This window comes from Pristiophorus japonicus, chromosome 6, assembly GCF_044704955.1.
Source record: "Pristiophorus japonicus isolate sPriJap1 chromosome 6, sPriJap1.hap1, whole genome shotgun sequence".
In the NCBI taxonomy this organism is placed as follows: domain Eukaryota; kingdom Metazoa; phylum Chordata; class Chondrichthyes; family Pristiophoridae; genus Pristiophorus; species Pristiophorus japonicus.
Genome location: NC_091982.1, coordinates 250504187 through 250531626, shown reverse-complemented (window position 1 = coordinate 250531626; position 27440 = coordinate 250504187). Strand labels below are relative to the sequence as shown.

The 27440-nt window shown below is 48.3% G+C and overlaps 1 protein-coding gene across 1 annotated transcript in view; it reads right to left on the bottom strand.

The window, feature by feature from the left end:
- LOC139266298 (coiled-coil domain-containing protein 50-like) overlaps nt 1-27440 on the bottom strand; it is a 95609-nt gene that overhangs the window by 2548 nt on the left and 65621 nt on the right. Inside the window, exons 10-12 of the mRNA XM_070884120.1 lie at nt 22463-22600; nt 15076-15155; nt 4264-4367 (exon numbers count right to left, since the gene is read on the bottom strand). Coding sequence (XP_070740221.1) covers nt 4264-4367; nt 15076-15155; nt 22463-22600 — 322 coding nt within the window. The remainder of the gene's footprint in view (nt 1-4263; nt 4368-15075; nt 15156-22462; nt 22601-27440) is intronic.

The window sequence follows — 27440 nt, the reverse complement described above, 5'->3', positions numbered from 1 at the left end:
TGAGAGATGGCCGTGACTGACAGCTATGTGGGGGGGTCCCCAGTGCAGCCGGTGATGGAGCAGTGAATGACTGACCACAACGTCAGGATTCCCGCAGTAGAATGTGCACGCACTACATCGTGAAGTTGTGTCAGTTTCATTGCCGAATTGACAGCAAACGCTATTATTATCCAGCACAGGTTCCGGGCCACCGTCTGAGGTAACAACCGCACTAAAAACCGGCTCCCACAGCAGCTCAATCTCTTGTCAGCCTCTGCTGCATGTACAAGCCTTTGATGCCTTATCCCTTGCAATCTCTGTGAGAAAAGGAACCTACTGCCTTATTTATACTCCAGTAATGTTCTTCTCTCACACTCCCCCATTGTGAACAAAAGCCTGTTTTTCAACCTGACAACCCGTTTAGCTCCATATTATATTAATGAAAGAGATTATTCATTTAGTAATCTATATCAGTCTATCCTTGCAGTACAATATGCTCCTCCAATGTTCCCGGTAGCATTGAAGGGGAAAGGTAAGATTTGCGAGCACACATTTTGCAGCAATTCTGCTACATTACCTGTTCAGTATGAGAATATCAAAACACACCTATATTCTTGCAGGGTAGGTAAATTGGACGAGGAGTTAAGTTCTCTGCTCCAATTTCTTGCTGCGGGTCAGTAGGGAGTGGGGCAGACTCTCTGATACCAACATCCTCTCAAATTTTAATAGTTTCATTATTTTTTGTTCTTCCCTTCCCTGGTCTTCCTCTGCCAGAGCCCACGTGGGGGAAGAGACTGAGAGACAGGGAGACAGGGAGAGAGAGACAGGGAGAGAGAGAGAGAGACAGGGAGAGAGAGAGACAGGGAGAGAGAGAGACAGGGAGAGAGAGAGAGACAAGGAGAGAGACACAGAGAGAGAGAGAGACAGAGAGAGAGAGAGAGAGAGACAGAGAGAGAGAGAGAGAGACAGAGAGAGAGAGAGAGAGAGAGAGACACAGAGAGACAGACACACAGAGAGACAGACACACAGAAACATAGAAAATAGGTGCAGGAGTAGACCATTCGGCCCTTCAAGCCTGCACCACCATTCAATAAGATCATGGCTGATCATTCCCTCAGTACCCCTATCCTGCTTTCTCTCCATACCCCTTGATCCCTTTAGCCATAAGGGCCATATCTAACTCACTCTTGAATATATCCAATGAACTGGCATCAACAACTCTCTGCGGTAGGTAATTCCACAAGTTAGCAACTCTGTGAAGAAGTTTCTCCTCATCTCAGTCCTAAATGGCTTACCCCTTATCCTTAGACTATGTCCCCTGGTTCTGGACGTCCCCAACATCGGGAACATTCTTCTTGCATCTAACCTGTCCAGTCCCGTCAGAATTTTATATGTTTCTATGCGATCCCCTCTCATCCTTCTAAACTCCAGTGAATACAGGCCCAGTCGATCCAGTCTTTCCTCATATGTCAGTCCTGCCATCCTGGGAATCAGTCTGGTGAACCTTCGCTGCACTCCCTCAATAGCAAGAACGTCCTTCCTCAGATTAGGAGGCCAAAACTGAACACGATGTTCCAGGTGAGGCCTCACCAAGGCCCTGTACAACTGCAGTAAGACTTCCCTGCTCCTATACTCAAATCCCATAGCTATGAAGGTCAACATAACATTTGCCTTCTTCACCTGCATGCCAACTTTCAATGATTGATGTACCATGACACCCAGGTCTCGTTGCACCTCCCCTTTTCCTAATCTGCTGCCATTCAGATAATATTCTGCCTTTGTGTTTTTGCCACCAAAGTGGATAACCTCACATTTAGCCACATTATACTGCATCTACCATGCGTTTACCCATTCACCTTACCTGTCCAAATCACCCTGCAGCCTCTTAGCGTCTTCCTCACAGCTCACACCGCCACCCAGCTTAGTGTCATCTGCAAACTTGGAGAATTACATTCAATTCCTTCATCTAAATCATTGAGGTATATTGTAAATAGCTGGGGTCCCAGCACTGAGCCCTGCGGCACCCCACTAGTCACTGCCTGCCATTCTGTGTTTCTATGACACACACACACACGCACGCACACAGAGACAGACAGACAGAGAGAGAGAGAGAGACACACACTCAGAGACAGAGAGAGAGCGAGAGCCAGAGAGAGCGAGAGCGAGAGCCAGAGAGAGCGAGAGCGAGAGCCAGAGAGAGAGAGAGCGAGAGCCAGAGAGAGAGAGAGCGAGAGCCAGAGAGAGCGAGAGCCAGAGAGAGCGAGAGCCAGAGAGAGCGAGAGCCAGAGAGAGCGAGAGACAGAGAGAGCGAGAGACAGAGAGAGCGAGAGACAGAGAGCGAGAGACAGAGAGAGCGTAGAGAGAGAGCGAGCGAGAGACAGAGCGAGCGAGAGACAGAGAGCGAGAGACAGAGAGAGCGTAGAGAGAGAGCGAGAGACAGAGAGAGCGAGAGACAGAGAGAGCGAGAGACAGAGAGAGCGAGAGACAGAGAGAGCGAGAGACAGAGAGAGCGAGACACAGAGAGAGCGAGACACAGAGAGAGCGAGAGAGAGAGACAGAGAGAGAGAGAGACACAGAGAGAGAGAGAGAGAGAGAGAGAGAGAGACAGACAGAGAGAGAGAGAGAGAGAGAGAGAGGGGCACACACACACAGACACTACTTCTTAGGCGGTCCCTCATATCAAGGAGACTTGGTTCTCAGGTGTTTCGATGAAGGATCTGATATTCCAGGTCATGAACTACATGTTGAAGGATGGAAGATGCCTGCTCGTGGATTTGTTTTAACGTGTGGTGGCTGTTGCACACCAGCCACCACACGGGTTTGACAGAGCTACGTCTTGGTCCAGTGGCAAGGATTAACCAAGACGACTGGAGACCAGCTTTGCTGCATGGACACAAATCGCAGTGTGGGCTGGTCCGTGAGAGAGACACAACGAGAGAGAGGGAGGGAAGGAATAATGACTTGCATTTCTCTAGTGCCTTTCACGACTTCAGGACGTCCCAAAGTGCTTTACAGCCAATGATGTACTTTTTTGAAATGCGGTCACTGTTGTAATGTAGAAAACGTGAGCCAATTTAGCGCACAACAAGCTCCCAAACAATCTGATAATGACCAGAGGCTGTGGGATAAATATTGGCCCCAGTACACTGCAGAAAACTCCTCTCATCTTGGGAACATAAGAAATAGGAGCAGGAATAGGGCCATTTGACCCCTCGAGCCTGCTCCGCCATACAATAAGATCATGGCTGATCTGATCGTGGACTCAACTCTACTTTCCTGCCTATTCCTCATAACCCTTCTTTGACATAGCGCCGTGGGATCTTTTACATCCAGCAGAGAGTGCAGACAGGGTTGAGGACTGTGCATGCTGAGTCGTTACATAGACAGATTTTTGGACTCTGTGGGGGAATCGAGGGATATGGGGACAGTGCAGGAAAGTGTTGAGGTCGAAGATCAGCCATGATCCCATTAAATGGCGGAGCAGGCTCAAGGGGCCGAATGGCCAACTCCTGCTCCTAATTCCTATGTTCCTCAACTGCATTGGGCTCACGTAGCATAATAAATGACATGAGCCAACCGCTGGAAACAGGGACCCCCACCACCAGGCCATCAGATCATTCCGAGCTCCCCAATGGCTCCGCCAGGAATTGCTCTGCGTAACGTGGCCCTGGGTCATTATCAGTCAAGTACTCCCGGAAATAACCCCTGGTCTGTCCCAAGTAAGCTAAGCTCGCCCGGCCTGCAGAGAAAAAACCAGGCTGTTTACGGGGCGATGTGATAGAAGTGTTTGAAATGATGAAAGGATGGTGATTAGTAGATAAAACCAGACGGTTTCAAGTCATTAAGGGGTCTCAGGTGAGGGGCCATAGATAGAAGATTAAATGCAAAAAATTTAGAACCGAGGGCAGGAGAATCGTCTTAACACAGAGTCGTGAGGCTGTGGTTTCACTGCCAGGGTTACTGGTTAGGGCAGAAACTGTGTCAACATTGAAGATCAGATTGGAGAGGGGGTTGAAGGGATGTGGGAAAAGGGAGGGTAAGTGTGATTAGGATTATCTGATCGTGTGGAGGGTAAACGCCGGCATGGATTGGTTGGGCCGAATGGCCTGTTTTTGTCTGGTCATGTCTATGTATATAGCACTTATACTCTTAAGTAAATCATAGATCACGCAGCTGTAATAAGACTGAATGTTAGAGACTGAAACTTCTTGTGCTACAACCCCACCCAAAACCAGGCACTTCCGGCCCGCCAGCTTCGAGACTTCACACTTCAGTGTCCTGTACCTTTCTGTGCCGATTCGGAAGACCCGGAGGGAGGACGATGAGGGCGCTGTGGGGTCGGCCTGTGGTTCAGGTCAAGCTGGGAGTCTTCTCCATAGGCAGGAGGCCTGCAGGAATAAAAATTGCAGTGGTAAGGCTTATTGAATGGTAGAGAGTGGAAACCCTCCCCCCCCATCTCGCCCAGCATCTCTCACTTCAGCGCATCCTCCTCCAGCTGAGGTCGACCAGCACGATCACAGCCCAAGTCACACGCGGAGGCATTGAGAGACGGCAAGAAAGTCGGGCAAAACTATTTTGCTTAAAAAGATAATTAACAGAGCTGTAGAACAAGTTACACCACTGAAGCAGACAGCATTACATTCTCCATCGTTTACAGTAGGCTTGCTCAGATTGGTCCCCTATTCCTCCTCTTCTTAGGTGGTCCCTATTATCGAGGATGACTTACTTCCACATCAAAAAGGGATGAGTTCACAGGTGTTTCAATGAAGGCCCTAATATTTCAGATCCCGAACTGCATATTGAAGAGTGGAAGATGCCTGTGCGTGGTTTTTTTAACGTGCGGTGGCCGTTGCACACCAGCCACCGCATGGGATTGACAGAGTTAGATCTTGGTCCAGTGGCAAGGATTAACCAAGACTGGAGACCAGCTCTGCTGCATGGACCTAGTGTGCACACACATTGCAGTGTGGGCTGGCTCGTGCTGCCCCTGGGCCCTCGGCTCTTCTGGGCCCAAGAACTCACGCCTCTCCTGGGCCCCGGTCACATCGCTCTGCAATCTCTCCTTTGCCCCGACCTCGCCGCTCCTGCGCTACCTGCCCACGCTCCAATCACCGACCTGGGTTATGGTGATGCCCAATCCAGTCACCCTCTTGCACCAGCTTGTGCTGCTCCCTGCTCCCGGTATTCCGTCACGCTGGTTCCAGGGCCTTTTATGTGCTCGCTGGTGACACCCCCCCCCCATCAACCGCAGGAAAGCGGCCCCGACACCGCTCGCCTTTGGTGGCCGCTTTGGTTCCCTATACCAGATGTCTGGTATAACGGGCCAATGCTACTTCAGTCATCAATGGTCCTTCTGTGTCGCTGTCTTAAACCTGCAGTCAAGCTCCATTCCCCTGCAGCTTTAGTTTAACTGCAGTCAATTTACAAACTGTAACCTCACACCATTCAGAAGGGATTAAATACACAAAAGGTAATTGAGCATCGACGAGGTGTTATTTACTTGTATTAAAAACAGAAAATGCTGTACACACTCAGCAGTTCAGACATCTGTGTGGAGAGAAAAAGAGTGTCAACGTTTCAGGTCGATGGCATTTCCGATCCACCCATGATCAGTTATCTCCCAAGGTATTCAGCGGTCCTCGAAATACTGCTCTTGCCGTATCGCGAGATCTCGCTCAGCGCGATGCGCTACCACACCACATGCTCGCTTTCAACCTCTCTCTTCAGCAGCACCGACTCACTATCTCAAAGCTGGCCTGGTCCACAGTTCCATTTCATCCTTCACCTCATCTGGGAAAGGTTTCTCTGTCCACAGATACTACCTGACCTGCTGTGTGTTTCCAGCATTTTCTGTTTGGATTTCAGATTTTCAGCTGCCGCAGTATTTTGCTTATGTTATTTACTTATGTTTGATCGTGCATTCGGTGCAGCTTTACAAGGTGTGAACGAGTGAGAAAGCATAGCTGTTACTGCCCAAAATAAACTGAGCCCTTAGCATGCTGCAACTGGTAACTTTGGAATGGACGTTGGTACAAATGGTTAATGGATATTGCTTTTCAGCTCATAAGTGACTACCCATTTTAAGCATGGATGTTTTAAATGGTGGGGGCTGTATTGGGTATTATATGCGTTCCTGGATAGGGTGGAATCTTCTCTAGAAAAGGGATGGGCTTTCTGTGCTTTTCCTCTTGACTAAATGTTCTTGTGTACTCGCATTCTCTGGCACGGTTCCCGCTAATCAAAGATGTGGGCGGTTGCCGAGAATGGCCAGTGGGCAGGGAGGGAGAGCGAGTCAGAGAAAAAGCTTTTGGCATTTTTGGGCAATGGTTTGAATTCGACCCAACAGCTGCGGTACAGGTTTGGCGTCGGGGGTGGGGGGAGTATCACACACAGAATTTAATGCGATAAAGAACCGATTTATACCCTTCAGGGGCAAGAGCTCGACTTGCCAAAAAAAAAGCCATGGACGACTAAAGAGGTAAGGGACAACATGAAACTAAATAAAGCATACAAGAATGCTAAAACAAGCACAGATCCTGGCAACAAAAGGTGACAAAACAGACAGTAAGAGCTACAAAAAGGAAGTATGAAAAGAAACTTGTGTGGGATACCAAAATAAACAATTTTTTTTTTACAATTAGATTAGGAAAAAAGGTGGTGTCAGGAGCAATGTGGGCCCCTTGACAACTGAGAAACGCTGATACTGTAAATGAAAATAAAGGAATGGCCGACACATTGAATAATTACTTTGTGTCCGTGTTGAGAGTAAAGGAAGTAATTACATTATTTACATGCTGCACATCCCAAGGAAACTAATATTGAACCCGGGATGGGGACACACCAAAATTAACTTAAGCAAATGAACTGTAATGAAGAAAATAATGGCACTAAAGAGTGACAAGCCCCAGGCCCAGATGGTTTCCAGCCCAGGGCTTTTTAAGGAAGTGGGTGAGAACATTGCAGATAGCCCAACTATAATCTTCCAAAATAAAAACGGAAAATACGGGAACTACTCAGCAGGTCAGGCAGCATCTGTGGAGAGAGAAACAGAGTTAACGTTTCAGGTCAATGATCCTTCGTCAGAACTAGAAAAAGTTACAGATGTAACAGATTTTTAAGCAAGTGTCGGGGCAGAGAAGGGGGTGGGGGAAGGAAATAACGCAAGGGAAAGTCTCCGATAGGATGGGAGGCAGGAGAGATCGACAAAAGGGATGATGGAGCAAGGCAAAAGGAGATGGTAATGGGGCAAGTTAAGAAACAAAAGAGGGGTCTAGATAGAATGTAAATGGCAGTATGAACAACTTCAGTGAGGGGGGGTGGGGGGGGGGAGGAAGAGAAAAAAAATTGGGGCAGAGGTTATGGTCTGAAATTGTTGAACTTCCAGGTGAAACAGCAATTTTCTGTACTACTTTCAATTTAGTATACTGTACTCGCTGCTCACGATATGCTCTCATCTACATTGGGAAGACCTTCTTGTCAGACAGTCCCTTGTATCGAGGATAGAAACATAGAAAATAGGTGCAGGAGTAGGCCATTCAGCCCTTCTAGCCTGCACCGCCATTCAATGAGTTCATGGCTGAACATGAAACTTCAGTACCCACTTCCTGCTTTCTCGCCATACCCCTTGATCCCCCTAGTAGTAAGGACTTCATCTAACTCCCTTTTGAATATATTTAGTGAATTGGCCCCAACCACTTTCTGTGGCAGAGAATTCCACAGGTTCACCACACTCTGGGTGAAGAAGTCTCTCCTCATCTCGGTCCTAAATGGCTTACCCCTTATCCTTAGACTGTGACCCCTGGTTCTGGACTTCCCAAACATTGGGAACATTCTTCCTGCATCTAACCTGTCTGAACCCGTCAGGATTTTAAACGTTTCTATGAAGTCCCCTCTCATTCTTCTGAACTCCAGTGAATACAAGCCCAGTTGATCCAGTCTTTCTTGATAGGTCAGTCCCGCCATCCCGGGAATCAGTCTGGTGAACCTTCGCTGCACTCCCTCAATAGCAAGAATGTCCTTCCTCAAGTTAGGAGACCAAAATTGTACACAATACTCCAGGTGTGGCCTCACCAAGGCCCAGTACAACTGTAGCAACACCTCCCTGTCCCTGTACTCAAATCCCCTCGCTATGAAGGCCAACATGCCATTTGCTTTCTTAACCGCCTGCTGTACCTGCATGCCAACCTTCAATGACTGATGTACCATGACACCCAGGTCTCGTTGCACCTTCCCTTTTCCTAATCTGTCACCATTCAGATAATAGTCTGTCTCTCTGTTTTTACCACCAAAGTGGATAACCTCACATTTATCCACATTATACTTCATCTGCCATGCATTTGCCCACTCACCTAACCTATCCAAGTCACTCTGCAGCCTCATTGCATCCTCCTCGCAGCTCACACTGCCACCCAACTTAGTGTCATCTGCAAATTTGGAGAAACTACATTTAATCCCCTCGTCTAAATCATTAATGTACAATGTAAACAGCTGGGGCCCCAGCACAGAACCTTGCGGTACCCCACTAGTCACTGCCTGCCATTCTGAAAAGTATCCATTTATTCGTACTCTTTGCTTCCTGTCTGCCAACCAGTTCTCAATCCACGTCAGCACACTACCCCCAATCCCATGTGCTTTAACTTTGCACATTAATCTCTTGTGTGGGACCTTGTCGAAAGCCTTCTGAAAGTCCAAATATACCACATCAACGGGTTCTCCTTTGTCCACTTTACTGGAAACATCCTCAAAAAATTCCAGAAGATTTGTCAAACATGATTTCCCCTTCACAAATCCATGGTGACTTGGACCTATCATGTCACCATTTTCCAAATGCGCTGCTATGACATCCTTAATAATTGATTCCATCACTTTACCCACTACTGAGGTCAAGCTGACCGGTCTATAATTCCCTGTTTTCTCTCTCCCTCCTTTTTTAAAAAAGTGGGGTTACATTGGCTACCCTCCACTCGATAGGAACTGATCCAGAGTCAATGGAATGTTGGAAAATGACTGTCGATGCATCCACTATTTCCAAGGCCACCTCCTTAAGTATTCTGGGATGCAGTCCATCAGGCCCTGGGGATTTATCGGCCTTCAATCCCATCAATTTCCCCAACACAATTTCCCGACTAATAAAGATTTCCCTCAGTTCCTCCTCCCTACTAGACCCTCTGACCCCTTTTATATCCGGAAGGTTGTTTGTGTCCTCCTTAGTGAATACTGAACCAAAGTATTTGTTCAATTGGTCTGCCATTTCTTTGTTCCCCGTTATGACTTCCCCTGATTCTGACTGCAGGGGACCTACGTTTGTCTTTACTAACCTTTTTCTCTTTACTTATCTATAGAAACTTTTGCAATCCGCCTTAATGTTCCCTGCAAGCTTCTTCTCGTACTCCATTTTCCCTGCCCTAATCAAACCCTTTGTCCTCCTCTGCTGAGTTCTAAATTTGTCCCCAAGTTCGCTGCTATTTCTGGCCAATTTGTATGCCACTTCCTTGGCTTTAATACTATCCCTGATTTCCCTTGATAGCCACGGTTGAGCCACCTTCCCTTTTTTATTTTTACGCCAGACAGGAATGTACAATTGTTGTAATTCATCCATGCGGTCTCTAAATGTCTGCCATTGCCCATCCACAGTCAACCCCTTAAGTATCATTCGCCAATCTATCCTTGCCAATTCACGACTCATACCTTCAAAGTTACCCTTCTTTAAGTTCTGGACCATGGTCTCTGAATTAACTGTATCATTCTCCATCCTAATGCAGAATTCCACCATATTTTGGTCACTCTTCCCCAAGGGGCCTCGCACAATGAGATTGCTAATTAGTCCTCTCTCATTACACAACACCCAGTCTAAGATGGCCTCCCCCCTAGTTGGTTCCTCGACATATTGGTCTAGAAAACCATCCCTTATGCACTCCAGGAAATCCTCCTCCACCGTATTGCTTCCAGTTTGGCTAGCCCAATCTATGTGCATATTAAAGTCACCCATTATAACTGCTGCACCTTTATTGCATGCACCCCTAATTTCCTGTTTGATGCCCTCCCCAACATCACTACTACTGTTTGGAGGTCTGTACACAACTCCCACTAATGTTTTTTGCCCTTTGGTGTTCTGCAGCTCTACCCATATAGATTCCACATCATCCAAGCTAATGTCTTTCCTATCGATTGCATTAATCTCCTCTTTAACCAGCAATGCTACCCCACCTCCTTTTCCTTTTATTCTATCCTTCCTGAATGTTGAATACCCCTGGATGTTGAGTTCCCAGCCCTGATCATCCTGGAGCCACGTCTCCGTAATCCCAATCACATCATATTTGTTAACATCTATTTGCACAGTTAATTCATCCACCTTATTGCGGATACTCCTTGCATTAAGACACAAAGCCTTCAGGCTTGTTTTTTTAACACCCTTTGTCCTTTTAGAATTCTGCCGCAGTGGCCCTTCCTGTTCCCCGCCCCGGGCCTCTCCGCCCCCCGCCCCCCCCCCATCTCCTGCCTCTGCCTCCCTTTTGTCTCCCTCTGTCTCCCTGCATTGGTTCCCATCCCCCTGCCATATTAGTTTAACTCCTCCCCAACAGCACTAGCAAACACTCCCCCGAGGACATTGGTTCCGGTCCTGCCCAGGTGCAGACTGTCCAGTTTGTACTGGTCCCACCTCCCCCAGAACCGGTTCCAATGCCCCAGGAATTTGAATCCCTCCCTGCTGCACCACTGCTCAAGCCACGTATTCATCTGCGCTATCCTGCGATTCCTACTCTGACTAGCACGTGGCACTGGTAGCAATCCCGAGATTACTACTTTTGAGGTCCTACTTTTTAATTTAGCTCCTAGCTCCTTAAATTCGTTTCGTAGGACCTCATCCCTTTTTTTACCTATGTCGTTGGTACCAATGTGCACCACGACAACTGGCTGTTCTCCCTCCCATTTCAGAATGTCCTGCACCCGCTCCGAGACATCCTTGACCCTTGCACCACGGAGGCAACATACCATCCTGGAGTCTCGGTTGCGGCCGCAGAAACGCCTATCTATTCCCATCACAATTGAATCCCCTATCACTATCGCGCTCCCACTCTTTTTCTTGCCCTCCTGTGAAGCAGAGCCAGCCACGGTGCATGAACTTGTCTGCTGCTGCCCTCCCCCGATGAGTCATCCCCCCCAACAGTACTCAAAACGGTGTATCTGTTTTGCAGGGGGATGACCACAGGGGACCCCTGCACTACCTTCCTTGCACTTCTCTTCCTGCTGGTCTTCCATTCCCTATCTGGCTGTGGACCCTTCTCCTGCGGTAAGACCAACTCACTACACGTGATACTCACGTCATTCTCAGCATCGTGGATGCTCCAGAGTGAATCCACCCTCAGCTCCAATTCCGTAACGCGGACCGTCAGGAGCTCGAGGCGGACACACTTCTCACACACGTAGACTTGCTTCCACGCCAAAAAAGGATGAGTTCACAGGTGTTTCAATGAAGGACCTGATATTCCAAGATTCCAAACTACATCCTGAAGAATGGAAGATGCCTGTGCGTGTATTTTTTTTTAAACGTGTGGTGGCCGTTGCACCACAGCCACCACAATAAATGGTAGGCTATTGAGGAATGTAAAGAAACAGAGGGACCTTGGAGTGCATATCCACAGATCCCTGAAAGTAGCAGGCCAGGTAGATAAGGTGGTTAAGAAGGCATTCGGGATACTTGCCTTTATTATTCGAGGCACAGAATACAAGAGCAGAAAGGCTATGCTAGAACTGCATAAAACACTAAGTTAGGCCACAGCTAGAGTACTGCGTGCAGTTCTGGTCACCATATTACAGGAAAGACGTGATTGCACTCGAGAGGGTACAGAGGAGATGTACGAGGATATTGCCAGGACTGGAGAATTTTAGCTATGAGGCTTGGATAGGCTGGGGTTGTTTTCTTTGGAACAGAGGAGGCTGAGGGGAGACTTACTTGAGATGTATAAAATGATGAGAGGCCTAGATAGAGCGGATAGGAAGGATCTATTTCCCTTAGCAGAGGGGTCAATAACCAGAGAAGCATAGATTTCAAGTGATTGGTAGAAGGATTAGAGGGGAGTTGAAGAGAACATTTTTTCACCCAGAGGGTGGTGGGGGTCTGGAACTCACTGCCTGAAAGGATGTATTGGCCTTGGAGGGAGTGTAGCATAGATTTACCAGAATGATACCCGGACTCCAAGGGTTAGGAGATTACAAAGAGAGATTACACAAACTCGGGTTGTATTCCCTGGAATTTAGATGGTTGAGGGGTGATTTGATCGAAGTTTTCAAGGTAGTAAGGGGAATTAATTGGATAGAGAGAGGGAAACTATTTCCACTGGTTGGGAAGTCTAGGACTAGGGGGCATTGTTGAAAGGTTAGAGCCAGACCTTTCAGAAATGAAGGTAGGAAACACTTCTACACAGAAAGGGAAGAAGTTTGGAACTCTCTTCCGTAAACGGCAATTGATGCTAGATCAGTTGTTAATTTTAAATCTGTGATTGATGGATTTTTGTCAACCAAAGGTATGAAAGAATATGGGCCTCAGGCAGGTATATGGAGTTAGACTGCAGATCAGCCATGATCTCACTGAATGGCGAAACAGGCTCAACGTGCTAAATGGCCGCCTCCTGTTCCTATGATTCTATAACTTCAGGGCTGCTTTTAAATGGACGTGTCTTTAATTGGATTCCGGGAGAGACAGCAACCCTGGGCAGACTCGAAAGGTGTACGTTGCTATATCTGCCCCTTGAAGCTGTCAGAACAGGATTAGGTAACTGGGTTCAGTGGTGCAGATGCCAGGCGCCAGGTCAGAGTGATGGCTCACCCAGAATCCGAGCATCAATACAACAGCTGAACTACGCAGCACAAAACTGTGTGTAGTTCAGCACCAATTGACACTAAATCGAGGGACTGACGAGAGACTGCACGGATGAAAAATTAACCGTGTCAGATTAGTGTAATGGGAGGTTGGGAGAGGGGTCATAAGAGCATATGAAATAGGAGCAGGAGTAGGCCATTTGGCCCCTCGAGCCTGCTCCGCTATTCAATAAAATCATGGCTGATCTGATCTTGGCCTCAAATCCACTGCCCTGCCCGCTCCTCATAACCCTCGACTCCTTTATCATTCAAAAATCTGTCTATCTCTGCCTTAAATACATTCAAAGACCCAGCCTCCACAGTTCTCTGGGGCAGATAATTCCATAGATTTACAACCCTCTACGAAGAAATTTTTCCTCATCTCAGTTTTAAATGGGCGGCCCCTTATTCTAAGACTAGAGTTTTAGTTTCCCCTATGAGTGAAAATATCCTCTCTGTATCCACCTTGTTGAGCCCCCTCATTGTCTTATATATTTCAATAAGATCACCTCTCATTCTTATGAACTCCAATGTGTATAGGCTCAACCTACTCAATCTATCCTCATAAGTCAACCCCCCCATCTCCGGAATCAACCTAGTGAACCTTCTCTGAACAGCCTCCAATGCAAAATATATCCTTCCTTAAATACAGAGACCAAAACTGTACGCAGTACTCCAGGTGTGGCCTTACCAATACCCTGTACAGTTGTAGCAGGACTTCCCTGCTTTTGTACTCTGTCCCTTACAATAAAAGGCCAACATTCCATTTGCCTTCTTGATTACTTGCTGTACCTGCATACTAACTTTTTGTGTTTCATGCACAAGGACCCCTAGGTCCCTCTGTACTGCAACACTTTGCAATTTTTCTCCATTTAAATTGTAATTTACTTTTCTATTTTTACTGCCAAAGTGGATAACCTCACATTTTCCCACATTATACTCCATCTGCCAAATTTTTGCCCACTCACTTAGCCTGGCAGGGGCTGAACTCTGCATCGTACCAACATACAATACCGACAGGCAAGAGAAGACCAGCTGGCCCATCAAGCCTGGCCCACACCTGGATGGTCAGAGCATTCTGACTAAACATGTCTTCACCCACTCCGGTCCGGTCAGCAGCCGTGCCAAACGTCGGGAGAGAAAACAGGGCCAATATGGGAAAGAATTATTCTGGGAAATTCCTCTCCGACTGCCTCAGGCGATGGAAACCCAGTCCGGGAAATCAGGCTCATGTTCCTGACCTGGGAGTGACATCGGGTGACATTAGTCACATGGATGAGCACGAAAAGTGACCAAAAACACACAGGAGAGGGCAATGTGACACTCAATGAGTGAGATGCTTCACATGCAGCTAGTGGAGTGAAGCCTGGGTTAACCCAGGGAACAAAAACATGAAGCCACAACACATTCATAGAATGAACCGCTCCACAAATTAAAACGTACTGCAAAAGTTTCCCTGGCGGATCAATGGATACATGACCTGCCCAGTATAATACTGAGTCACACCGAGCAGGAAAGCATCACATGGGTACAGGAGCATCGCGGTTCTGGTACTGGACTAGTAGTCCAGAGGCCTGGACTAATAATCCGGAGACATAAGTTCAAATCCCACCACAGCAGCTGGGGAATTTTAATTCAGTTAATTAAATAAAGCTAGCATCAGTAATGGTGACCATGAAACTACCGGATTGTCGTAAAAACCCATCTGGTTCACTAATGTCCTTTAGGGAAGGAAATCTGCCATCTTTACCCGGTCTTGGCCTATATGTGACTCCAGTCCCACACCGATGTGGTTGACTCCAAGTGCCCTCTGAAGTGGCCTAGCGAGCCACTCAGTTGTATGAAAGGGCAATTCGGGATGGGCAATAAACGCTGGCATTGTCAGCGACGTCCACATTCCGTGAACGAATATATAAAAAAAAGTCCCAGATCCCATGCAGGCTCTGTGCTGAGTTAAACTGATCCCAGTCTGGGAGGCAATGGCATACAACAAATCCTGGGGTAGCGAACAAAGAAAAGACCCCTGGATGAGACTAGGTTGTGATGCTTTCCACAGTCGAATGGCTTGCTGACGTTCACAGTACACAGCCTTGCACAATCAGAATGGCGAGTGTGTACCAGACGCAGCTCGTGGTCAGGGAAACATCCTGGGAGAAGCTGCCACATTTAGGAAAGGAGGGTTAAAAAGGGGAGAAAGTTGCCAAAAAAAACAAAACAACAGGAGGGGTTTCCAGTCTTTACCTTGCTGGTCGCTCGGGCTTCCCAGTCGGTGGTTCCGGCCCCTCCCGAGGCTTGGGTCTGCCGTACTCACTCACCTCGTGCTGCATGGGTAAAAAAAGGAAGCAAAATCACAATGGCACAGCCAGACAGGGAACTGCAGCTGTTGCAGCAAAGAATGAATGATAACTTACATTTCTATAGCGCCTTTCACGACCACCGGACGTCTCAAAGCGCTTTACAGCCAATGAAGTACTTTAAGTGTTGTCACTTTTGTAATGTGGGAAACGCGCCAGCTAATTTTGCGCATAGCAAACTCCCACAAACAGCAATGTGATAGTGACCAGATAGCCTATTTTTGTTATGTGCAGTAGACACCTCAAGTCGCTGGAGAAATACCACCAATGATGTCTCCGCAAGATCCTGCAAATCCCCTGGGAGGACAGGTTAGCGTCCTCGACCAGGCCAACATCCCCAGCATTGAAGCACTGACCACACTTGATCAGCTCCGCTGGGCAGGCCACATTGTTCGCATGCCAGACACAAGAATCCAAAAGCAAGCGCTCTACTCGCAACTCCTTCTCGGCAAACGAGCCAAAGGTGGGCAGAGGAAGCGTTACAAGGACACCCTCAAAGCCTCCCTGATAAAATGCAACATCCCCACTGATACCTGGGAGACCCTGGCCAAAGGCCATCCTAAGTGAAGGAAGTGCATCCGGGAGGGCCCTGAGCACCTCGAATCTCATCGGCGAGAGCATGCAGAAATCAAGCGTAGGCAGCGGAAGGAGCGTGCGGAAAACATGTTCCACCCACCCTTTCCCACAACGACTATCTGCCCCACCTGTGACAGGGGCTGTGGTTCTTGTATTGGACTGTTCAGCCACCTAAGGACTTACGTTTAGAGTGACTGCCGATGATGATGATTGGCCCCAGGACACCGGGGAGAACTGCCCTGCTCTTCTTCGAAATAGTGCCATGGGATCGTTCACGTCCACCTGAGAGAGCAGACGGGGCCTCGGTTTAACGTCTCATCCGAAAGACGGCACCTCCGACAGTGCAGCGCTCCCTCAGCACTCCACTGGAGTGTCAACCTAGATTTGTGTGTTCAAGCCCCTGGAGTGGGACTTGAACCCACAACCTTCTAATTCAGAGGTGAGTGAAGGTGAAATGCTCACTGGGTCATCGCTGTGTTTGAATTTGGTCCTCAACCTTCAACATTCACCACCAAGCAGAGTGAAGATTCCTGAATGGTGATCGACATCGCACATTTCACCCGAGGGTCAATATCCATCCCTCCCTGAACTAGCTGACGGATCCCCAGTGACAGGTCTCCTTGGCACACCACAGGCACAGCCCGTGCAGTAACCATCAAAGCCTACACTCAAATTTCCACACTCTTGCACAATAACTACTTGTTTTTCTGAGGTTGGGGGGCGGGGGGGGGGGGGGGGTGGGGGGAAGAGATGGAGAAGGGGGGGGCAGAGAAATAATTAATTGTACATGAAATGTTTTCATGATTTTATCTTCATTTCTCTCTGTGCAGACCCTCCCACAACATTTCCCCACATCATTTCCTAGCCAAGCCCCAGTCTCAGAACAGCACACACCCCTTCCCCATTCCCCTTCAGAGTATTCCCCTGCTCAGTGTATTTTGTAAAGATGCTCTGCAAACAGTTAACAGGTTCACGGGAACAGGATAGTTACAGCTTTTCCCCCTTTTCCATGAGTTGGGACAGTCTCAATCCTGCACCAAAGACAAGGTATTTAATTACAAGCGGCAATCTCGTATGAAGGTGGCTGGTATGCACAGCGGAAATGTCATTCCTGCCGTGAAAAGGTGTCCCATTTGGGGGTGGACAGGCTGAGGCATATTGTAGCAAAGACAAGGGGGAGCTTTACTCTGCTGTTCTCTACTTGAGACTACCTAGAATCATAGAATCTTACAGCACAGAAGGAGGCCATTTGGCCCGTCGTGGCTGCACCTGATCCAATTAGTCCCAACTTCCCCGCACTTTGCCTCTTGATGGGGCAGAGCAGATGGAATCTTCCTCTGTATCGAAGTTGAGCTGTGAATTACCGGAGCGTGTTGGATAGTGATAAATGGTGCTCAAAATTACCCAGTACGGATCTCCCTCACTTTGACCGACAAAAGTGGGTTCTGATGGAAGGTCATCGACCTGAAACACTAGCTTTGTTTTTCTCGCCACAGATGCTGCCTGACATGCTGAGTGTTCCCCAGATTTTGAGTTTTTTATTGCAGGGTGCAGAAAAGATTTACGAAAATGATTCCAGGGAAGAGGGACTTCAGTTAAGTGGATAGACTGGAGAAGCTGGGCTTGTTCCCCTTAGAGCAGGGAAGGTTGAGAGGAGATTTGAGAGGTGTTCAAAATCATGTGGGGTCTGGACAGCATAGATAGAGAGAAACTGTTCCCATTGGCGGAAGGGTCGAGAATCAGAGGACACAGATTTAAGGTGTTTGGCAGAAGGTCCAAAGGTGACAGAAGAAAAATATTTTTACGGAGCAAGTGGTTAAGATCTGGAATGCACTGCCTGGAAGGGTAGTGGAGGCAGACTCGATCACTGTTTTCAAAAGGGTGTTGGATAAGTACCTGAAAGAAAATATTTTGCAGTGCTACAGAGAGAGAGCGGGGGAGTGGGACTAGCTGAAGTGCTCTTGCAGAGAGCCCACACGGGCTCGACGGGCTGAATGGCCGCCTTCTGTGCTGTAACCATTCAATGCCAGGCATGAGACTCCCAAAGCAAGCACACTACTCGGAACTCCTTCATGGCAAACGAGCCAAAGGTGGGCAGCGGAAACGTTACATGGACATCCTCAAAGTGCAACACCCCCACTGACACCTGGGAGTTCCTGGCCAAAGACCGCTCGAAGTGGAGGAAGTGCATCCGGGAGGGCACTAAGCTCAGAGTCTCGTCGCCGAGAGCATGCAGAAATCAAGCGCAGGCTGTGGAAAGAGCGTGCGGGAAACCAGTCCCACCCACCCCTTCCCTCAACGACTATCTGTCCCACCTGTGACAGAGACTGTGGTCCTCATATTGGACTGTACAGCCAACTAAGAACTCATGGTAAGAGTGGAAGCAAGTCTTCCTCGATTCCGAGGGACTGCCTATGATGACGATGAACCATTCTATGATTCTAAGATTTTCAGCAACTGTGGTATTTTGCTTTTGTTTTCCGGGAGAGAGAGGGGGGCAGGTGAACAGCATTCTCACAGTGGATCGTGTTACCATTGATGAGCAGTGCACCTACAGACAGATTAAATCAAATACAAGGAGAAGCGCAGTACAAGTTTGGGTGAATGATCTCATTGAGGAACTCTCCTCTCTTGGGCCACAGGATTGAAGCTCAACCTGTTTAAAGTAATCACCTGTAACCGCGCATGAAATTAAAGCCTCGAAACTACTGTCTTGGCTGTTAAGACAAGTATGCACAGCACCCTGTTGCTTGGTGACAGAGCAAGACAAACACGTTAGCACTTCAGTGTAAATGAAGGGGTTGGAGTGCAAGCCCCGACCGCCCAAGTCCACCAGTACACTAGCTATGGCTATCAAAAAAATGGCTGCAATCAGGACAAAACCACCCAAACTTCACCATGTGTATGTTAGAAAAAAAGCAAAGACTTGCAGTTATATGGGGCCCAAGTTTCGAGCCGCGCCTAGAACGGCGCAGTCCCGACCTGGCCGCCTGTTTTTCGCGCCACAAAGTGCGCCTAAAAAAACCCCTCCGTATTCTCCACCTCCCTGCAGGTCCTCTGGCCCTCAGCGCAGCGCAGCAAGAGCTGTAGGGGGGCGGGGCCAGGTCTCTGCGCTGAAATCAGAACCGGGAGCTCTGCACATGTGCGCTACAGTGGGCGCGCAAGTGCAGTAGCTCCAGGCGCCCGAAACTGTGTGGGAGGGACCCGAAGCACGCAGCCCCTGGCTGAATGGCCTCACTGGGGCTGCGTGAATAAGGCTCCTCCCACGGCCAGCTCCTGCTTCCTCCCGACCCGACTCGACTCCCGCTTCCCGCCTCCGGACCGGACCCGACTCCCCCTCCCCCCCCCCCCCGACTGGACCCGACCCAACTCCCGCTCCCGATCCCCCCCGACTGGACCTGACCCGACTCCCGCTCCCGCCCCGACTGGACCCGCCCCGACTCCCGCGCTCCCCCCTCCCCACGACCCGACTCCCGCTCCCCCCCGACTGGACCTGACCCGACTCCCGCTCCCGCCCCGACTGGACCCGCCCCGACTCCCGCGCCCCCCCCCCCCCACGACCCGACTCCCGCTCCCCCCCGACTGGACCCGACCCAACTCCCGCCCCCCGCCCGACCCGACTCCCGCTCTCCTCTTCCCACCGCCCTCCCGCCCCCCGACTGGACCCGACCCGACTCCCGCTCCCCTCCCCCGCACCCGACCCGACTCCCGCTCCCCTCCTCCGCACCCGACCCGACTCCCGCTCCCCCGACTGGACCCGACCCGACTCCCGCTCCCCCCCCCCGACTGGACCCGACCCGACTCCCGCTCCCCCCTGACTGGACCCGACCCGGCTCCCGTTCTCTTCCCCCCCCCCCGCCCGACTGGACCCGACCCGACTCCCGCTCCCCCCCCCCCGCCTGGACCCCACCCGACTCCCGCTGCCCCCCCCGCCCCCCGACTGGACCCGACCCAACTCCCGCTCCTCACCCCGACCCGACTCTCTTTCATCCTGCCCCCCCCCCTCCTCGACTGGATGCGACCCCCGCTCTCGGACTGGATCCGACCTGACCTCCCTCTCCCTCCCTCCCTCCCACCACCACCCCGACCCGACCCAACGCCACCGACCTGTAAATCTGGTGCTGGGGACGGGCCCTGCCCGAAGTCTCAGGCCCGGCCCGTGCAGCCTCCCTCCCCCTCCCCCCCCCCCCCAATCTCTTTCTCCCCCCCCCCCATCATCTCCTCACCACCCCCCCATCATCTCCTCACCCCCCCCATCTCGTCCTCCCCTCCCCCCCTTCTCCTTCTCCCCCATCCCTCCCTCTGCTCCCCCCATCCTTCTCCCCTCGCTGTCAGAAACACAGACACTGACAGACAGAGTGAGACAGACAGACAGACAGAGCGATAGAGACACTGACAGAGGAACACTGAGGGGGGCATCCCAGCACGCTGTAGGAGGGCTCCCGGTGCTGCAGTCGGTAAGTAGAAAATGTTTCATTTATTGATTTAAAAAAAAACATTATTTCTTATTAATTTTTTTTGATTGATTTATTGGTTGATTTATTGATGTATTTATCATTTATTATTGATGATGGCTCTTTATTTGTAAAACTGAAGTGTTTAATGTTTGTAAACTTCCCTTTAAACCCCCCCCCCCCCCACCCCACCAACCATTCCCTACGCCTGATTTGTAACCTAAGCCTGATTTTCTAAAGTGTCGACAAGGTTTATTCGAGCGTACAAAAATCTTCACTTACTCCATTCTAAGTTAGTTTGGAGTAAGTTTTCACTGACGAAACTTTGAAAACAGGCGTAAGTGGCCGGACACGCCCCCTTTTGAAAAAAAAATTCTGTTCCAAAGTGAAACTGTTCTAACTGACTAGAACTGGAGCAAACTAAATGACGAGAATTCCGATTTCTAAGATACTCCGTTCTACACCAGTTGCTCCTAAAAATCAGGAGCAAATCCTGTGGAAACTTGGGGCCATAGTGCCTTTCACCTCAGGACGTCCCAAAGTGCTTAACAGCTAATGACATTATTCTGAAGTTTTGTCACTGTTGCAATGTAGGAAACGCAACAGCAAACCCACAAACAGCAATGTGATAATGATCAGATAATGGTATATTGGCCTTTATTACAAAAAAAATGGAGTACAAGAGTAAAGACGTCTTACTGCAATTATATAAGGCTTTGGTGAGACCACACCTGAAGTACTGTGTACAGTTTTGGTCGCTAAGGAAGGATATACTTGCCATTGAGGGAATGCACCAACGGTTCACTAGACTGATTCCTGGGATGGGGGGAATTGTCCTATGAGGAGAGGTTGAGTAGACTAGGCCGATATTCCCTAGAATTTAGATGGAGAGGTGATCTCATTGAGAAGTGATCTCATTGAGAAGTATAATATTCTTAAGAGGCTTAAGAGGGTAGATGCAGGGAGGATGTTTTCCCCTGGCTGGGGAGTCTAGAAACAAGGGTCAGCCTCAGAATAAGGGGGCAGCCATTTAGGACTGAGAGCAGCAGAAAATTCCTCACTCAGAGGGTTCCTACTCTTTGTAATTCTCTGCCTCAGAGGACTGTGGATGCTCAGTTGTTGAGTATATTTAAGGCTGAGATCAATAGCTTTTTGGATACTAAGGGAACCAAGAAATATTGGAATAGTGCAGGAAGATGGGGTTGAGGTCGAAGATCAGCCATGATCTTATTGAATGGCATTGCAGGTTCAAAGTGTTGAATGGCCGACTCCTGCTCCTATTTCTTATGTTCTTATGTAATACTCAATATATGATAGGGCCATTACCATGAGCATACAAAAGTATCAATGACTGTGACAGATATGTTGATCAGAGTTGCTTACTAGTAACAGCTTGGCTCAGTGCTAGGTCTCTCACCTTGGAGTCAGAGGTCGTGGGTTCAAGCCCATAATCTAGGCTGATTCCCTCAGTACTGCACTGACAGTGCTGCTTTGTCGGAAGTGCTATCATTACAATGAGATGGTAAAGCAAGTTCTTGTCCACCAGTTCATACTCTAAATCCACATTACCTGGTTGAGGAAGCTATGGAGGATCCTGTGGCACTATTTAAAGACAAGGATCTTCTCCAGGAACAGGTAACCCACCAGTTGTGAGGTGCTCAGAGATATGTCAAAGCATTACAGATATGCATATTCTTTATTAGCTTCGATACAGATTGCACCCCCCCCAATTCTAATACAGGTTGAGTGTCCGGAGTTCCGAAACTCAGAACCTTCAGGAATCTGGGCCGATCCGTGGTGGGGTCGTCCGGAATCCAGAAAATGTTCTGAAATCCGGACATTTTTTTTAAAAACCGATTCCTGCTGCGAGTTGAGCCTCGGGAGGGATAAAAGCACCAACTTTTTTTTTAATTCACAAAACTCTTGCCGACTAAATCGCTGAATTAAAAAATAAAAACTTTAATTGATCTTTTTTGCAGGTCTTCAACACAGGTTTTTCCCCGGCCTTCGCCACTGCTGAACCTATCCTCTCCTCCGCCCCCCTCCCCCACCAACTACACCGCCGCCCGACCCCTGACCCGCTCCGTCGCTGCCCCCCACCTCGCCGCCCTCCCTCCCCACTATACCACCGCCGACCTGCTCCGTCGCTGACCACCCCCCCTCCCCGCCGGTCCCGACCCGATCCCCTCTCACCCGGGATCGGAATTCACGTTTTGAAATTAGATTCCAATCACACTGCAGTACCTTCTTTTCCTGCTCATGCTTCTTCCGTTCCGATGACCCCTTCCTCCGGTCTTCCTCTGCCCTCCGCACAGAATCCTTTTCCTTGGATTTCCTGTGGGCCTGCTTCTTCTCCTCCTCCATTAGTAACCGGGCGATCTCCTGTAATTGGCGGGAGGGCAAAGATTCCACCATCAATCCCAGCCCTTCAGTGCCACCGGACTCCATCAGGCCCGAGACTAATACCTCACTGATTGAAAGACAGCGGCCAGTGCATTAAACATTATATGGAGATTACACAAGAGGAACATGGCAAATGGATTTCAATGTAGGCACTTGTCAGGTCATCCACTTTGGACCTAAAAGGGATAGAACAGGGTACTTTCTCAATGGTGAAAAATTAAAAAACAGCGGAGGTCCAAAGAAACTTGGGGTCCCAGGTACATAGATCATTAAAATGTCCTGAACAGGTACAGAAAATAATCAAAAAGGCTAATGGAATGCTGGCCTTTATAACTAGAGGACTAGAATACAAGGGGTAGAGGTTATGCTGCAGCTGTACAATATCTGATTAGACGACACCTGGAGCACTGTGAGCCGTTCTGGGCACCACACCTTAGGAAGGATATACTGACCTTGGAGGGAGTGCAGTGTCGGTTTACCAGAATGATACCCGGACTCCAAGGGTTAAGTTACGAAGAGAGATGACACAAATTAGGGTCATATTCCCTAGAATTTAGAAGGTTAAGGGGTGATCCGATCAAAGTTTTCAGGATATTAAGGGTAGGATAGATGGAGAGAAACTATTTCCGCTGGTTGGGGCGTCTAGGACTAGGGGGCAGAGTCTAAAAATTAGAACCAGATCTTTCAGGAGTGAAGTTAGGAAACACTTCGACACACAAAGGGAGGTAGAAGTTTGGAACTCTCTTCCACAAATGGCAGTTGATGCTGGAGGCCAAATGTTAATTTTAAATCGGAGATTGATAGATTTTTGTTAATCAAAGGTATTAAGGGATATGGGGCAAAGTCGGGTATTTAGAGTTAGTTCACAGATCAGCCATCCTCTCATTGAATGACAGAATAGGCTTCAGTGGCTGAATGGCCTCCCCCTGTTCCTAATTCTTCCCTGGAAAATTAATTAGGAATGATACCAGTGCCACGTGCTAGTCAGAGTAGGAATTACAGGATAGCTCAGATGAATACGTGGCTTGAGGAATGGTGCAAGGGGGAGGGATTCAAATTCCTGGGACATTGGAACCAGTTCTGGGGGAGGTGGGACCGGTACAAACTGCACCTGGGCAGGACCGGAACTGATGTCCTAGGCGGAGTGTTTGCTAGTGATGTTGGAGAGGGCTTAAACTAAAATGGCAGGGGGATGGGAATCTATGCAGGGAGACACAGGGAAGTAAAAAGGGGGCAGAAGCAAAAGGTAGGAAGGAGAAAAGCAAGAGTGGAGGGCAGAGAAATCAAGGGCAAAAATCAAAAAGGGCCACATTACAACATAATTCAAAAAGAAAAGTGTGCTGAAAAAACAAGCTTGAAGGCTCTGAATCTCAATGTGAGGAGCATTCGTGATAAGGTGGATGAATTAACTGCGCAGATAGCTGTTAACAGATATGATGCAATTGGGATTATGGAGGCTGGTAGCTTAACATCCAGGAGTATTCAATATTCAGGAAGGACAGACATGAAGGAAAAGGAGGTGGGGTAGCGTTACTGGTTAAAGAGGAGATTAACGCAACAGTAAGGAAGGACATTAACGTGGATGATGTGGAATCTATATGGGTAGAGCTGCGAAACACCAAAGGGCAGAAAACATTAGTGGGAGTTGTGTACAGACCACCAAACAGTAGTAGGGAGGGATTGGGGATGGCATCAAACAGGATGGTTGGGGATGGCATCAGTTAGGGTACAGCAGTTATCATAGAAACATAGAAAATAGGTGCAGGAGTAGGCCATTCGGCCCTTCAAGCCTGCACCACCATTCAATATGATCATGGCTGATCATTCCCTCAGTACCCCTTTCCTGCTTTCTCTCCATACCCCTTGATCCCTTTAGCCGTAAGGGCCATATCTAACTCCCTCTTGAATATATCCAATGAACTGGCATCAACAACTCTCTGCGGTAGGGACTTCCAAAGGTTAACAACTCTCTGGGTGAAGAAGTTTCTCATCTCAGTCCTAAATGGCCTACCCCTTATCCCAAGACTGTGTCCCCTGGTTCTGGACTTCCCCAACATCGGGAACATTCTTCCTGCATCTAACCTGTCCAGTCCCATCAGAATCTTATAAGTTTCTATGAGATCCCCTCTCATCCTTCTAAACTTCTGTGTATAAAGGCCCAGTTGATCCAGTCTCTCCTCATAGGTCAGTCCCACCAATCAGTCTGGTGAACCTTCACTGCACTCCCTCAGTAGCAAGCACATCCTTCTTCAGATTAAGAAACCAAAATTGAACACAATATTCCTGGTGAGGCCTCACCAAGACCCTGTACAACTGCAGCAAGACCTCCCTGATCCTATACTCAAATCCCCTAGCTATGAAGGCCAACATACCATTTGCCTTCTTCACCGCCTGCTGTACCTGCATGCCAACTTTCAATGACACCCAGGTCTCGTTGCACCTCTCCCTTTCCTAATCTGCCACCATTCAGACAATATTCTGCCTTTGTGTTTTTGCCCCCGAAGTGGATAACCTCACATTTATCCACATTATACTGCATCTGCCATGCATTTGCCCACTGACCTAACCTGTCCAAGTCACCCTGCAGCCTTTTAGCGTCCTCCTCACAGCTCACACCGCCACCCAGTTTAGTGTCATCTGCAAACTTGGAGATATTACACTCAATTTCTTCATCTAAATCATTAATGTATATTGTAAAGAACTGGGGTCCCAGCACTGAGCCCTGCGGCACTCCACTTGAGCCCTGCGGCACTCCACTAGTCACTGCCTGCCATTCTGACAAGGACCCGTTTATCCCGACTCTCTGCTTCCTGTCTGCCAACCAGGTCTCTATCCACATCTGTACATTACCCCCAATATCATGTGCTTTGATTTTGCACACTAATCTCTTGTGTGGGCCTTTGTCAAAAGCCTTTTGAAAATCCAAATACATCACATCCACTGGTTTTCCCTTGTGCACTCTACTAGTTACATCCTCAAAAAATTCCAGAAGATTTGTCAAACATGATTTCCCTTTCATAAATCCATGCTGACTTGGTCCGATCCTGTCACTGCTTTCCAAATGCGCTGCTATTTCATCCTTAATAACTGATTCCAACATTTTCCCCACTACTGATGTCAGGCTATCATGGGTGACTTTAATCTACATTATAGATTGGGCTAACCAAACTGGTAGCAACTGGAGGAGAATTTCCTAGTGTGTATAAGGGATAGTTTTCTAGACCAATATGTCGAGGAACCAACTAGAGAGCAGGCCATCCTAGACTGGGTCTTGTGTAACGAGAGAGGATTAATTAGCAATCTGGTCATGCGGGGCGCCCCTTGGGGAAGAGTGACCATAATATGGTAGAATTCTTCATTACAATTAATTCAGAAACTAGGGTCCTGAACTTAAAGAAAGGAAACTTCGATGGTATGAGACGTGAATTGGCTAGGATAGACGGGAGAATGATACTTAAAGGGTTGACAGTGGATAGGCAATGGCAGACATTTAAAGATCACATGGATAAACTACAACAATTGTACATCCTGTGTGGCGGAAGAATAAAAAAGGGAAGGTGGCTCAACCGTGGCTAACAAGGGAAATTAGGGAAAGTGTTAAATCCAAGGAAGAGGCATATTAATTGGCCAGAAATAGCAGCAAACCTGAGGACTGGGAGAAATTTAGAATTCAGCAGAGGAGGACTAAGTGTTTAATTAGGAGGGGGAAGAGAGAGTATGAGTGTAAGCTTGCAGGGAACATAAAAACTGACTGCAAAAGCTTCTATAGATATGTGAAGAGAAAAAGATTAGTGAAGATTAATGTAGGTCCCCTGCAATCAGAATCAGGTGAATTCATAATGGGGATCAAGGAAATGGCAGACAAATTGAACAAATAATTTGGTTCTGTCTTCACTAAGGAAGACACGAATAACCTCCCGAAAATACTAGGGGACCGAGGGTCTAGCGAGAAGGGGGAACTGAGGAAAATCCTCATCAGTCAGGAAATGGTGTTAGGGAAATTGAAGGGACTGAAGGCTGATAAATCCCCAGGGCCTGATAGTCTGCATCCCAGAGTACTTAAGGAAGTGGCCCTAGAAATAGTAGATGCATTGGTAGTCATTTTCCAACATTCCATGGACTCTGGATCAGTTCCTATGGATTGGAGGGTAACTAATGTAACCCCACTTTTAAAAAAGGGAGCGAGAAAATAGGGAATTATAGACCAGTTAGCCTGACATCGGTGGTGGGGAAAATGTTGGAATCAATTATTAAAGATGAAATAAGCAATAGCAGCGCATTTGGAAAGGAGTGACAGGATCGGTCCAAGTCAGTATGGATTTATGAAAGGGAAATCATGCTTCTAGAGTTTTTTGAGGATATAACTAGTAGAGTGAATAAGGGAGAACCAGTGGATGTGGTGTATTTGGACTTTCAAAAAAGGCTTTTGACAAGGTCCCACACAAGAGATTAGTGTGCAAAATTAAGGCACATGATATAGGGGGTAATATATTGACATGGATAGAGAACTGGTTGGCAGACAGGAAGCAAAGAGTGGGAATAAACGGGTCCTTTTCAGAATGGCAGGTAGTGACTAGTGGGGTGCCGCAGGGTTCATTGCTGGGACCCCAGCTATTTACAATATACATTAATGATTTAGACGAAGGAATTGAAGGTAATATCTCCAAGTTTGCAGATGACACTAAGCTGGGTGGCAGTGTGAGTTGCGAGGAGGATTCTAAGACGCTGCAGGGGGACTTGAACAGGTTAGGTGAGTGGGCAAATGCATGGCAGATGCAGTATAATGTGGATAAATGTGAGGTTATCCACTTTGGTGGCA